Source organism: Hylaeus volcanicus, chromosome 7 (genome assembly GCF_026283585.1).
Source record: "Hylaeus volcanicus isolate JK05 chromosome 7, UHH_iyHylVolc1.0_haploid, whole genome shotgun sequence".
Classification (NCBI taxonomy): Eukaryota; Metazoa; Arthropoda; class Insecta; order Hymenoptera; family Colletidae; genus Hylaeus; species Hylaeus volcanicus.
In genome coordinates, this window is record NC_071982.1 from 18,596,373 (window position 1) to 18,609,434 (window position 13,062).

Sequence of the window (13,062 nt, forward strand, 5' to 3'; positions counted from 1 at the left end):
CTGATACCAGGAGTAAAATTTGGCCAGAATACGTACCTTAAATTCCGCGTGCCACCTCTTCGCGTATCATCTTCTCCTGATAGCAAAATCAAAAATCGGCCAGAATTCCGATACGTACCGAAAAATGTGCCCCTTGAAGTAGGCAACCTATACTTACATATATGTCGGGCCGATTGCCTGCTCGCAGGCGCAGGAGTGCCCCTGTCATGCCGCAACCTACGATAGCGGCATTGTCGGAACGGTTGCCATCTCGTAGGCGCAGGGGTGCCCCTTTTATGCGGCAACCCATGTTTGGTTATTTGTCGTTTCGGTTGTCTGCTCGTAGGCGCAGAAGTGCCATCTCTTCGCATATCATATTCTCCTGATACCAAAATGTACCAGTCGTTACGAGTCGTTTGCTTAAGTTTGCTTACACGTTTGCTTACGTTTGTTTACTTTTGCTCAGTTGTAATTAGGTTTGAGCAAGTTGAGCAAGGAATGAATCGATGATAAACTTGCTCATTTCTCCGATATGTGCGCTGACCATAATCGGAATTTTAGTTCGGTGTAATCACCGCTAGATGACTATTAATTCGGATAAAAGCGCACGTAATTTAAATTAGTTATGTGAACTGATGGTGATCACTGAAGCGGAACGGTAATAATGGTATATTTATGTATAATAAACTTTATCTCAATTTGTTTAATGTGTCACTGCTCAAGCCTGTCTATGAACCTAAGTCTGTCAGCAACGTTTGGTTCATTGTCGATTTTTTATACCTATCACACACCCTTCTGTGAAGTTTGTGTAGGGTTTCGATTGGTACAATCTTCGTCCATATGTGGTCGAAGGGTATAATACACGTTACCATTTTCAATCTACCAATCGTGTTTTCTGTGCTTGCGAATATAGTAAGAACAGAATTATACGAATGCGAACGGATCACAATATCCGATAACGTTTTTCACCATACTTTATTTAACAGCCATTAATGATCAAGTACAGAATTGCATTAATATGTATCGTGTAAGAAGTTGTTGAAGTCTTTTATAAACGTTCCTTAATATTACAGTACCATTATTGTATAGTTTTCAGTGATAAAAGTGGTAAAAATATGTCTTCAAAGCGTATACGGCAAGGTAAACATACATAATACTCGAATTGTATGAGTCATGGCGTCGTTAAACTTCTTGTTTTCGAAATACAATTCATTTTTATTTGAATATTATTTGCAGGCTTATTTTATTTCGACATATATAATTTCTTTGCATCTCTATCCTTTTACCTATTTATTATTTTAGCTTTGTTTTAATGCCTACATTTGATTTTTAGAATATAAAGCACATACTATCAATAGTAGAAACCTTAAGATGAATTTAAGTCATGATACAAGTATTGATATTCATTCTCCAGCTCACAAGGATTCAAAAAGTCAGAAAACAATTAAGAAACGTCTCATGTTTACCGATACAGAGCATAAACAGAAAATTTATAGTAAAACACACAAAAAGTCACCAAAGGCTGCATCTCCTGGAAAGACATCTTCAATTGACACTCCAAGATTGCTAAAAAATCCAAAAACATTGACTCCAACAATGAAATCTCCAAGAAAATCACAGAAATTTAGTAGTCCATTTAAGGCCAACAGTTTGCAATTACGATCAAATTATTCTAATAATAGTGTAACTACACCACGTTTATCAAAACAGGATACACAAAAAAGTTTCAAAGATTCCTCTGAAATATTGAAGAAAAAGAAGAGTGCAACTTTGATTAGCATGAAACAGGCATTAAGAAAGTCTCCAAAGATTGTAATAACATCTCCAAGCATTGAATCTATTCCCTACACCAATGAAAAAAGACAGTCACAGTTAAAAAAGGGAAAATCTAAAAAAAATTCTGATACTAATAGAACAAAAATCAAGAATACATCTGCAAGTAATATAGATGTAAGTATGTCCATGAAGGATGTGTATGGATTAAAAGAACCTATAGTTGTACTACAAAAACTTCCAAATGTTAATTCGCATACACCTCCTTTGGTAAAAAACCATGTAAAAAGTGTAAGAAATAGTAGCAGTAATTACAGTAATACTAGTCCAAAAATTTTCAAGTCTGTGATTGGTAGTCCATTGGAAATATCAAAATTGAGTGGGAAAAGACACTTGAAAACAAGAAGTACCAAACAAAATATTTGGTCACCTTCTAAAGTACAAGAAATCATAGCAGTTTGTCCTTTGAAAGCATCTACTCCAAAAGAAAAAGAGCAACTTGATCAAGTGACTAACTCTAATGAATTACACATTGAACAAGAAGTACAAGATAAAAATGGAACATATGAACTTGATGAGCCTAAGACTCCAAGTTTACGAAAGAAACTGCAAGAGAGACAGAGTGCCAAGAAAGCGAATTCAATGGCGAATACGGCGAAAAAAAATGTAAAAGTACGTTTTACAAGCCCTTTACCAGATTCGAGATGCATATATGGCCTTCGTAGTCAGAAAGACCAAGTTAAAGATCCTAATAATGTCACGATTGAAGTAAAGTTGGACAAGAAATTAGCGCGATCACCAGTGCACAGACAATCGCAACGCATAAGCAATGGAAACATTCCTGGTGTCAATTATTTAACCCCTACCCCTAAATCGTATCATAAATCTAAGAGTACTGCCAATGTAAATATTTCTTCACCATCATCATTCAATTTCTCCGTTAAAACGCCAGGTAAGTTTTGTTGAAGCACTTATGTCATGAAATTATGCGTATATCAAGCAAAAATGAGTGTTTCTACTTTTAGATTCGAAATATTCTTCGACAAAGAAAGTTCCAAATTTTGCAGAAATTCATAAAAAGATGTTTGCCAAATCGGAGTCCGTCGTAGATGCAAAAAGACGATTGGAGAGACGGCATATGGCGCTGAGTAATATATTTTATTTCATATTTACATATTACAATATTATGTCGTCAATTTCTTAAACTTATACGTATCTTTTAGCCGCACTGAAAGTCAAAGAGTTGACAAGACATAAAATTAACTCCAAAGAAGAAAGTGTTTTACCTAACGAACCATGTCGCGGCTCTTATAATCGGTTTGGATTCAAGATAACCAAAACCGACGCAATCAATTCAATTATAAAACAGCGTAGTTCGCATTTAATAAGGTGAAGTTTTAGTTGCATTGATATTTTCAAGTTGAAATTAATGTTAGTCTTTCTTATACTTCTTTTACAGGACTAAACAACACCAGAAGAGTAGACAGATTCTGAAGGGCGTGCGAACAAATCGACGTTTCGAACTTCAAATGAAATCTAGAAATATGAAGTAGTAGGGTCGATTCTATTCCTTTTTTATAACATGTTTTTTATTGTTAGAGAAGGCCTATATTGTTTACATTTCATTGATTGCAAGAAAATCTCTATACTCGTCAGTATTCCTCCATACTTGTTTCTTATCTTTTGCATTTTGAGAATTTTCTTTTAATTCCTTTAATTCGCATCTATTGTACTCGGCAGAGATGGGTAAAATTTAACGTGTATACCAAAAGACGAATAAAATACAATATAGTGATTGGTGGTGATTTAATTTCAAGTTTGTATCTCTTCTTGTTTGTGGAGTAACATTATCATTGTTACTGTCCACTGGATTTTTTAATTCTAAGTTTCATTTAACGAATGATTGATGAACGTTTATTTATTATCCGTTGTTTCAAATTTTCGCGTAGGTGAGAATTTTCCCCATCTCTGGTATCGAGGCAGGCAGGTGTATGTATTCTTGTTTGTAGAATATTTATCTAAACTGAGGTATAATACTCGATTATGATACAGTAATTGTGGAAAATGAATGTTTTGAATAAAAAATAAATGTTACTTGTCACATTATGACCTATGCGTATGTGTATGTATATGTGTACCTAGCTGTGTCCAATTTGGATCATTTTATCACCTCGTAAACGAGGTATGTCTCGTGTGTTCTTTGTGTAAAGTAGAAATAAATGTGTGACGTGTCATATCCTTATCAAACTGAAGAATTAATGTCATCGACTGTGTGCAGACGTACATTTAGCATAGAAAATGTATTCAACCGCAGTGCTTATGTCTGTGGAGACGCACGCGCTCACGAGCTTAGGGAGAACCTTTTGTAGTGGTAAAAGGTGGTGGAAGGATATTCTGCGTCAGCTGTATACTCATTTAATAATGTTCCGTACATGCTATTATAGATATCGTCGGTAACAATCTTTACATATTTATCGAAACGTTTATCAGTGTTTAAAAGATCGACGGAAAGTAAAGTGCATCATTGAACTCCGTCACAAACAGCTGTTTGCATTACAAAATTTTGAAGACCGCTGACAAAATTCGTTTCATTGTTTTAACATTATCATAGTGGAAAAGCAAGTACAAACAGGTTATGCATCATAAATGTTGGAATTACTTGGATAGTCCCCGTATTTAATTCTGAAGAATTCAAGATCGTAGGAAAAACGATCAAAATGGTACCTTTCAGTGGTTTTCTCATCTAGCTGTCAAATAAATAGACATAACCCAACATATAAATTCAAGATAACGGGTGAAATAATTAAAAATGGATGTGTCGATGAGGCTAGAAGCTATAATACGTAAGTTAAAATATTTATATTATAAATTATTCAGTCGCGTTACGCGCATTAAGCGTTGGTTAGTTTATCGAGTATTTGTAGGGTAGTAACAAAGATTTATAAACACTTTGTACATCATATTTTCTTCATAGAAAAAGTAACAAATCCACAAACTCAGAAACTCGATATAGTAGCAGCTACTGAAACGTTCTGTACAATACTTACTAAGGAACCGGATAGTATTCAGGTTGGCACTAAGTTATTAGCTTTGTACATTCAATCATCTGATGAGTTTGAAGCACTCAAAACCTTAGCTGTGAGTTTATTGCTACTCTTGTTAAAAATAATAATTAAAATAATAATTTCAACTTTTTCGAATTTAATATTTTTTAAGAATATAAAACTAAAATATAATATTATAAATTTCACAGTTACTGGACACATGTATGCGAAAATGCGGATCATCTTTTCATGCTGAAATTGGGAAATTTCGCTTTTTAAATGAAATGATCCGATTAGTTTCACCGAAATATTTAGGTGCCGATACACCAGTTACGGTGCGCCAAAAAGTATTACAATTGCTACAGACATGGACAAAGGAGTATCCACGAGAATTAAAAATTAAGGAAGCTTACGAAATGTTGAAAAAGCAAGGTGTTGTTGAGGTCAGTTTTATTTCCTATTTAAACTCTATTTATTGATATTTTTGTCTGGTAAAATTAATTGGTAAGCAACTTATAAATATTCAGGATGACTCAACATCCACAATTAATGTCCCAGAGGATGGATCAAAAGTATTAAAATCTAAACACACGATATTTGACGATGAGGAGAAATCCAAACTATTGCAAAAATTACTTCAGAGTAAAAATCCTGATGATTTGCAAGCTGCAAACAGACTGATTAAAACTATGGTGAGAGAGGTGAGCAAAAACTATGTGAAAGACTATGGAACCTCGTAAAATATTTTAACTATCGTCTTACAGGACGAAAGACGGGTACAATTGAACTCGCGTAGGATAATGGAATTAGAATCTGTACATAACAATGCAAAGTTATTATCAGAGATGTTGGACTCGTATAATTGCAATGAAACTAGTAGGGAAGATCTCGAATTGATGAAGGAATTACGTCAAGCCTGTGAACGATTAAAACCAATTGTGCTGAGATTAGCAAACGAAACTCAAGATAACGAAGAGATGCTCGGTAAATATCTTAAAATAATGAAATTTGTTCAAGCAGCCTGAACGAATACAATGATATTATTTTTTTGTCTTACACGAGAGATCGTTTTGCTAAGTAACAAACAGTATCGTTCACAGAGTTTCTTATTGTTCATATTATCGTCGATAAGTTAATTACAGAAATTCTAATTAACTCGTGTAGTCGCAACTTAGAATTTCTAAACTCTGAAACTGAGAGATCGCAGGAAGATCAATTGCGTCATGTTCAAATAATCTGCGTTAGGTGACGTACTTGCCGCAAGCGATGAATTGGGACAGGTGTTTGAAAAATACAATGCAGTCATAGTCCGTGGTGAATGCGTAAAGCCTAAAACGGATTCCAACAGCAGCCCGTATTTGTTAGATTTATCTTCTCCGATAGAGAACGTTCCTCACGAGAGTGGTGGTACAAATACGAGTTACGATGGAACGACAACAAATCATCAATCAGATATGGAAGTTTTAGGGGATATCTTCAGTTCATTAGGAAAATCTGAGAATCTAGAAATGTCTTCTGTTTCTAGCACAAATCTCTTAATACCTGACTCAATGATCATGCAACCGATCAGCGTTTTACCTACAAATAAAAAAGGTCCGTAAATCTAATGTGCCTAACATATATTCTTGCCAAATAGCACTCGAATTTTGAACGGATCAAATGTTTTTTGATAGTGGATTGACTGCTTCCTAGTCATAGTAAACAATTATTAGTATATCGATAAATGAGAAACAACAAAAGGTCAGTAATTTTATTCCATCGCCAGGTGAATCGATCAACACACCTGAAAAGAAAATAGACAGTAAAGCAAGAGCACTGGAGGAATTGAATGAATTAGGAGAGTCCTTGCTTAAGCAAAGTTTATCAGGAACAATATCGAGTGCGCGTTCCAATATAGCAAGGTTAATAAAATGAAATATATAATACACATTAACATTTTACCTTTACGTTTTGTTAACAATAATCTTTTTTCTCTGTTCGTAGTAAGCAAGCTCCAAGTCGTACGTTACACATGGAATCTTTAGTAGACGATTTGCCTATTCTTCCATATGGCGGTTCTTCACACTTTTCTGGCTCGTTAGACATTGGAAATTCGAGGGACATCAAACCAATCAATGTCAACTCCGAACCGCTCGATAGTCCAAGTCTTTTACCTTCTTTATCTCTTCCCATTTCTCCCCATGTAAATGAAAAGTCTTCGACGACGGGAAATACTGTTTGTATAGAACCTGAGATCAAACCATTGACAGACATTAATGTCAGCCTTCAAGATATTAAACCAGGTACTCACCATTTGATCATTTATTTTCTTATCAAAATCGTAAAAATATTATATTTGCCATACACATTAAATACCGTACATTTTTTTTATTATTTTAGGTATTAATCCACCTATGACCGTTATGGAAGAGAAAAACGATATAACCGTTGTGCTTCATTTTGCTCGGGACAATCCAAGGGAAGACGTATTCGTCGTAGTAATTACGACAATGAGCAAAAATGTAAAACCACTTAGCAATTATTTGTTTCAAGCAGTGGTGCCAAAAGTAAGTATAAAATGGTTATATCAACTTTTATCTTCTCTAATAATTCTGTATATAATACTTAGATATGGCAATTCTTTATATTTTAATTTACAGAAATGTAAATGTAGACTTCAGTCACCTTCTGGAATTGAATTACCAGGTTATAATCCATTTCTTCCCCCACCAGCAATCACTCAAATTATGTTGATTGCCAATCCTAACAAGGTAAATCTACAAATACTTCCGTCTTAAATTTTTAAATTTTCTTGTGTATTTTTTAGCGTGAAATTAATTAAAACAAATTTTATTTACAGGAAACAGTATCCTTGAAGTTCATGTTAAGTTATACGATGGACGACGAGACTTTCACAGAAATGGGAGAAGTAGAAGCGTTGCCTTTGCTTTGAAAGATATTTTAAAACTGTTACTTAAAGTCATTAAAACGAGTATGCTTAAGAAGCGCATACCGATACTTAAAAGAAAAGACGTTTAATTTTTTAAAACCGGAACATTGAAGTCGTTCCTGACGAACTTATACGTTAACAAATGGTTATTTGTGTTTTTGTTAATCGAATCTTGATTGCGGATAATTTTTCTGTTTATTAACATACTCGAAAACAGAAATAACTGGGTATTTATAAATCGTTTTGTGATCTTTATACACGCTTGAAAATGTGCAAACCTATTTTAAGACTGGAACTTGAACTTAATTAAAATGTAAAAAAACATTGCAATATCGTATGCAATAAAATCGAAATAAAGTGCATTGAGAAATAGAAAGATCTCAACATATTTTCGACGTATAAACATTGGTAAATTATTGAAATAAAATTTAAATAAACCTGTACGAGTAATTCAGGAAACGGAAAGCACTTCGTCACGAAACGCGAGAGCAGTAAGTGCTTTCTGATGGCCTTGATATTCTCGTTCTACGGCTCCCGTTGATACGTTCCATAACCTCGCAACACCATCAGATGAAGCTAGATCAAATAGAATGTTGAAGTTAATCATACACTAGGTGTAAAAATATGAACGATAATATTTGTTATTACCCGTAAATATGTATTGCGAATCCGCGCTGAACGCTGCATCCCAGACCCATCGTTTCGCCTCGTGCTGAAGTACTTGTACTTCAGAGAAATCTGCCGTTTTCCATACTCGAGCAGTCTGATCGGCGGACGTAGTTACTAAAAGTCTGTACGAGATAATTTATTAACAAAAGATAAGGATATATTTGACTCAACCTATTTGCTAGATCTTTTATGACCTTGAGTTGCACAAGAGAAAGAGAGTACAATGCTTACGTAGAATCGGGACTGAACTTGCATCGAAGAGCGTAACGTTTATGCGCTGCAAGCTTTTGACGAGGATTGAGCCGCGTAGGCTCTTCTCCGACTCCACCCGTGAGCGTCCAAATGTAACAATGACCTTTGTTATTCACTGCCGCCATGTATGTGCCATCTTGATCGATCGCGATATCTTGTACAGATGCTTCAGCCTCCGGTATCTGTAAATATAAGTAACTGATACATTAGTAGCCATTTTCTAGGCACTACTAAAGTAACTTTGTAGATTTGTACCAGCTGTTCATTATGATCTGAACGTAAATCCCACAAATGTATAATACCGCTTTGATCTCCAACAATAAGTTCTGATTGATTGGGATGTAAGCACACACAATTCACTGGAGCTGGCCCTTGAAATACCCTTTGACAACGAAAGTTGTTTGATCTGTAATTAATAATAATATTATTGTTATTACCATCAGTTAATGTGGTAGAAACAAAACTGTCCACCTGAGATCCCAGATACGAGCTGTACAATCTTCCCCTCCTGTGTACATCCAGTTACCCTCTTCCTATGCATAATAAAATGTATTAATAGCTTCATGATATTGTTTCATTACTGGTAAAAATTTGATACGTCATCCATGTCACTCAAGAGAGTAAAAACAATGAATAACACACCTGAAAACCCAATCCTGTAATGTTCTTTGATACTCCTTCGTAATTCATAACTGGATTTGGATTGTCAGAAACTAAGTCATACATTCTTATATGTTGATATCCAGCAGCAGCTATCCCATATTTTTCTGGTGTAATGTTCAAAGCATTCACTTGCTAAAAAGAAAATGTTAAGTGTCAATTATACAAAAAAAAAGAATGAAACTCAAAATAGACTTATTTATTCTATGTTGACAGAATACCGAATCTGTATGTTCCACTGTACGTTGACAAACTCCTGTGTGAGGCTGCCATACTTTAATAGTATGATCGTAGCCACCTGTCACAAGAATAACCTGTTCGTTACTGTAAGTACTGTCCGCAGTCATTGATGAAAATATAATAATAATTGAATTTTAACCGCAACATTCGCAACTCCTCATATCTAGAAAGGCCACCGCTCACTGGCAACTCTGAGAACTGGTATTAGACTAGTGGCGCTAGCTGTGCAAAACGCCCAAGTTTGTAGTAAAAAAATGCATGATAACCCCACCGATACCTTTTAATTAACCACCGATGGCGCCACTGGTAGTAAGACCAGTATTGAAAAAAATTATTAGGATAAGGAAACACTGTATACAACTAAACACGTAACACTAATGTACAATTTAGCATTGTACATCTTATAATATTAAATGTACTAATGGATCCGCAAGAATCTAAGGCATTTCAATAAAAAAAAAAAAGAATCTCAGGCGTATATGTATATACTATATAGCAACAGTGGAAACTTCCATGGAGCATTACTTTAAATTTTAAATTAAATAAATTTTTAATTTCTAAGTATGTATTATATTTTTTGAACCGTTAATGTTTTCATTTTAGTAGTATATATCTAAAAATAATACGAGCAGTATAATTTCCTGATGTATTTCTTTTCATTAAATCATCGCCGTTAAAAATGTAACTTTTGAACTCATGAAATTTTCTTAAAAAACTAATAGACTTATCGTATGACTACCACAAAACATTATTCCGCGAGCTATCGTATACGATAGCGGGATATCAAGCTATACTGTCAAGGAAATAAACCTTTCGTATAAAAGTATAACTAAAAATCGTTTATTTAGATTTACAAGAAATGAAATAAGCCCTAATCCACGTTTAGTAATCATTAACATTGTTTCTTGAAGATTACGATTACAAATAATTTTTTTTTCCGCGTCCGTTTAAAGTGGAGAAAATTTGATCGATTTTTAATTTTGTTGCATGGCAGCACATTGTTATGGTATGCGTATTTTACAATATTGTAACGTTCATCGATTTATATAGAAAATAAGTATTCCGAGAATGTTCATCAATGAGCATGTAATATGTAAATACCTACAGATGTACACATTCACAAAATAAAAAGAAAAAGGACTTTAAATTTAGACATACATTTATGTGAAATGCTACCCTGAAGTGAACAGAAAAGAAATCAAATTAAATATTAGTTTGTTTCGTTACGATTTAATCGCTATCTTGATTTTTTTATCTTGTCAATTCTGGATCCCTTTTTTTTTAGTTTGTATCAGTTTCATATTTTACCTGAAAGTTCTATATAGTAAATTAACGATTAGCGCCGATGTGTTACTGTAGGTATATTGTTCCAACGATGACTGCACGTTACTGACTGATGCAATCATTAAAGTAAATGACAAATGAACAATTGGTGAAACCAACAATCAAATTTGACAAAACAGATTTACAGATAAATGATGGTATGTATGTACAATTATATATTGCGCGTGTACATCTACACAACATTATTTACGATAAATCTAAATGAGGGATGAAATGTTTTGTATGGTTTTTTTTTTTTTAAAAAGAGGTGATATTTACAAATGATTTACAAAATATGTTACAGTCTTTTCTTTGGTAAGGATCCGAAAGCCGATATTACCGTCGCTTTGGTACCAGTCGCGGACGACGTTAAGGTAGTAAGAGTCGGTTGAGACAATAAAACGGTAGGCTTTACGGAGGCAGTGGCTCCCGTTGTCACTTGATCCCATTTACTCTTTCTTTTCTTGGCATCGTCTTCGGTTACACTAGAACTATTGGGTCGCTTGGCTGTGCCTGAGACAATCTCAATTTTCGTTTTTTCTTTCCTAGCTTTTTCAAGTTTATCCATTTCAGCTTTTTGAACCTTGGCGAGTTCCTCGTAATAAGAATCTTTACCCCACTTGAATGGATCAAATCTATCCAGAGGATAATTGGTGCCCAGTTCGTTGATGCTACAAAACTGAATAAGTTTTTCATAAATAGACGGATTTCTAAAATCCTTTCTTTGCTGTATAACTTTATTCATGTCCAAACCGCCACTCTCCATTTTCCTAAAAAGTTTCATTATCTTCTCCTGTAACTCCACAGGACACTGTCCCGCCGGTTCTGGTGGTATAATCACGCCATACGGATCGACCTCGCTATCTGAAACTAATTCTCCTTGACAAGAGGGAGAGTGTTCCATAATCGAGGAAAGCCTTCCATTTTCAGAAGGCTGTCCGTCGACCAGTGTTTGCAACACTCCCTCGTCGTCGGAGACTATTGTGTCATCAAAATACGAAACCAATCTCTGCACCTTAGACGTCACGTCTGTCACTAAGGTGGGCGCATTTGACAAATCGTTACTAGACTTGCCACCGACGCTGGGAACAACGACGGGACTATTTGAGGCTGATCTGCCAGATTTGGGACTGGTGAAAGCCTGGGGCTGACCGACTTGGGCATTATGCGGGGCGGCCCCCTGGGGAGTGTTCAAATTCTCCTGAAGGTCGTCTTCCACCCCGTCTTCGCCCTCCGAGTCGGTATAGGTGGCCGTGAGAGATGCCAGAGCAACACTTTGTACAGACATGGTTAGTTGGCTTTGAGTGTCCGCCGTACTACCAAGCAATATTTTGTGTTGGAACTCACCGGTCTAGCGTAGAGTTGTATGCCTTTTAGTTGTAGGGCTATTATATATGTATATATGCCTTATATATTGATTTTAACTATGCCTCAATGTTTGTTGGAATGTTTACTACTATACCGTATCTGAAACAATACGAATTACAAATATACGATTTCTCATTTATTTTTAATTTAATTCAGAATTTGAACGTACGTTTTATCGACAAATCGATTGTAGCTTTCAATGAATAAGCATCGTGACACAGGCAAGAAATGTACACGAAAGTAAGTAACGAGTATGTCGTGACAGAAATAACCGTTAAAAATACACTAATTTTTACTGAATTCGATTGATAGAGTATAACAGTTACCTGAATCACTCACTTATGTTTCACGAAAGATATTCTACTCGATTTCAAACGTAGTCAAATGACAAGCACTCTAGGTTATGTCGATACTTATCAATACCTGCGTCATCGACATAACTAACCTGACTATTCGTATCCACAATCTTCCAGGTTACACTATACCTGATTTTGTGTTCATTACGATAAACTTACGGGCACATTACTCTCCGATTGATATTTGTTTCTATAATCGAAGACATCTAATCACGTCGAACGCTATCGGCGCATTCTGTGGCCTATTCTGACTTCCTCGTTTTTTTCCTTTATGAACTTCACCAATGACCATGCGCACACTTTATAGCAATGCACAGTATATTACGTTACCATCGAATAATTGGAATGAAGTTATCAAACTTTGAGACTATCGTCGAATTATAAAATAGATGTCATATTTTACGAAAGTTTGAGCTTATATCGCAAAAAACTGCTCATGACTTAGCGTGTTGCCATAAATATGATATAA

At 35.1% G+C, this 13,062-nt stretch overlaps 4 protein-coding genes across 10 annotated transcripts; 2 read left to right on the forward strand and 2 right to left on the reverse strand.

The window, feature by feature from the left end:
* Window positions 1-793: 793 nt before the first annotated feature.
* On the forward strand, window positions 794-4,595 carry LOC128880472 (104 kDa microneme/rhoptry antigen-like). Of its 2 annotated transcripts, none has more exons than XM_054130602.1 (5): window positions 794-1,119; window positions 1,313-2,704; window positions 2,778-2,900; window positions 2,976-3,141; window positions 3,212-4,595. In XM_054130602.1, the coding sequence occupies exons 1-5, from the start codon at window positions 1,095-1,097 to the stop codon at window positions 3,303-3,305; spliced, it is 1,800 nt and encodes a 599-aa protein (XP_053986577.1). In that variant the 5' UTR covers window positions 794-1,094; the 3' UTR covers window positions 3,306-4,595. The 2 variants fall into 2 exon arrangements, with proteins under 2 accessions (XP_053986577.1, XP_053986578.1); XM_054130603.1 differs by having other exon boundaries at window positions 1,394-2,704.
* On the forward strand, window positions 4,456-8,101 carry LOC128880471 (ADP-ribosylation factor-binding protein GGA3). The gene is made up of 11 exons (XM_054130601.1): window positions 4,456-4,595; window positions 4,727-4,890; window positions 5,006-5,239; window positions 5,324-5,497; window positions 5,561-5,780; window positions 6,042-6,389; window positions 6,562-6,697; window positions 6,780-7,078; window positions 7,176-7,342; window positions 7,436-7,546; window positions 7,636-8,101. The coding sequence occupies exons 1-11, from the start codon at window positions 4,562-4,564 to the stop codon at window positions 7,726-7,728; spliced, it is 1,980 nt and encodes a 659-aa protein (XP_053986576.1). The 5' UTR covers window positions 4,456-4,561; the 3' UTR covers window positions 7,729-8,101.
* Window positions 6,887-9,747, reverse strand: LOC128880482 (target of rapamycin complex subunit lst8). Of its 2 annotated transcripts, XM_054130625.1 has the most exons (8): window positions 9,528-9,747; window positions 9,289-9,441; window positions 9,118-9,179; window positions 8,902-9,052; window positions 8,626-8,828; window positions 8,374-8,516; window positions 8,164-8,301; window positions 6,887-7,024 (listed from the first exon to the last, which is right to left on the reverse strand). In XM_054130625.1, the coding sequence occupies exons 1-7, from the start codon at window positions 9,651-9,653 to the stop codon at window positions 8,177-8,179; spliced, it is 963 nt and encodes a 320-aa protein (XP_053986600.1). In that variant the 5' UTR covers window positions 9,654-9,747; the 3' UTR covers window positions 6,887-7,024; window positions 8,164-8,176. The 2 variants fall into 2 exon arrangements, with proteins under 2 accessions (XP_053986600.1, XP_053986599.1); XM_054130624.1 differs by lacking the exon at window positions 6,887-7,024 and having other exon boundaries at window positions 7,903-8,301.
* A 617-nt stretch (window positions 9,748-10,364) lies between these two features.
* On the reverse strand, window positions 10,365-13,001 carry LOC128880481 (SAP30-binding protein). 5 transcript variants are annotated; one of them, XR_008457833.1, is made up of 3 exons: window positions 12,683-13,001; window positions 12,217-12,336; window positions 12,002-12,143 (listed from the first exon to the last, which is right to left on the reverse strand). XR_008457833.1 is itself a non-coding variant. In XM_054130621.1 (2 exons), the coding sequence occupies exon 2, from the start codon at window positions 12,155-12,157 to the stop codon at window positions 11,168-11,170; it is 990 nt and encodes a 329-aa protein (XP_053986596.1). In that variant the 5' UTR covers window positions 12,158-12,336; window positions 12,753-12,945; the 3' UTR covers window positions 10,365-11,167. The 5 variants fall into 5 exon arrangements, 4 of the variants coding, with proteins under 4 accessions (XP_053986596.1, XP_053986594.1, XP_053986598.1 ...); XM_054130621.1 differs by having other exon boundaries at window positions 10,365-12,336; window positions 12,753-12,945; XM_054130619.1 differs by having other exon boundaries at window positions 10,365-12,336; window positions 12,683-12,945.
* Window positions 13,002-13,062: the final 61 nt, after the last annotated feature.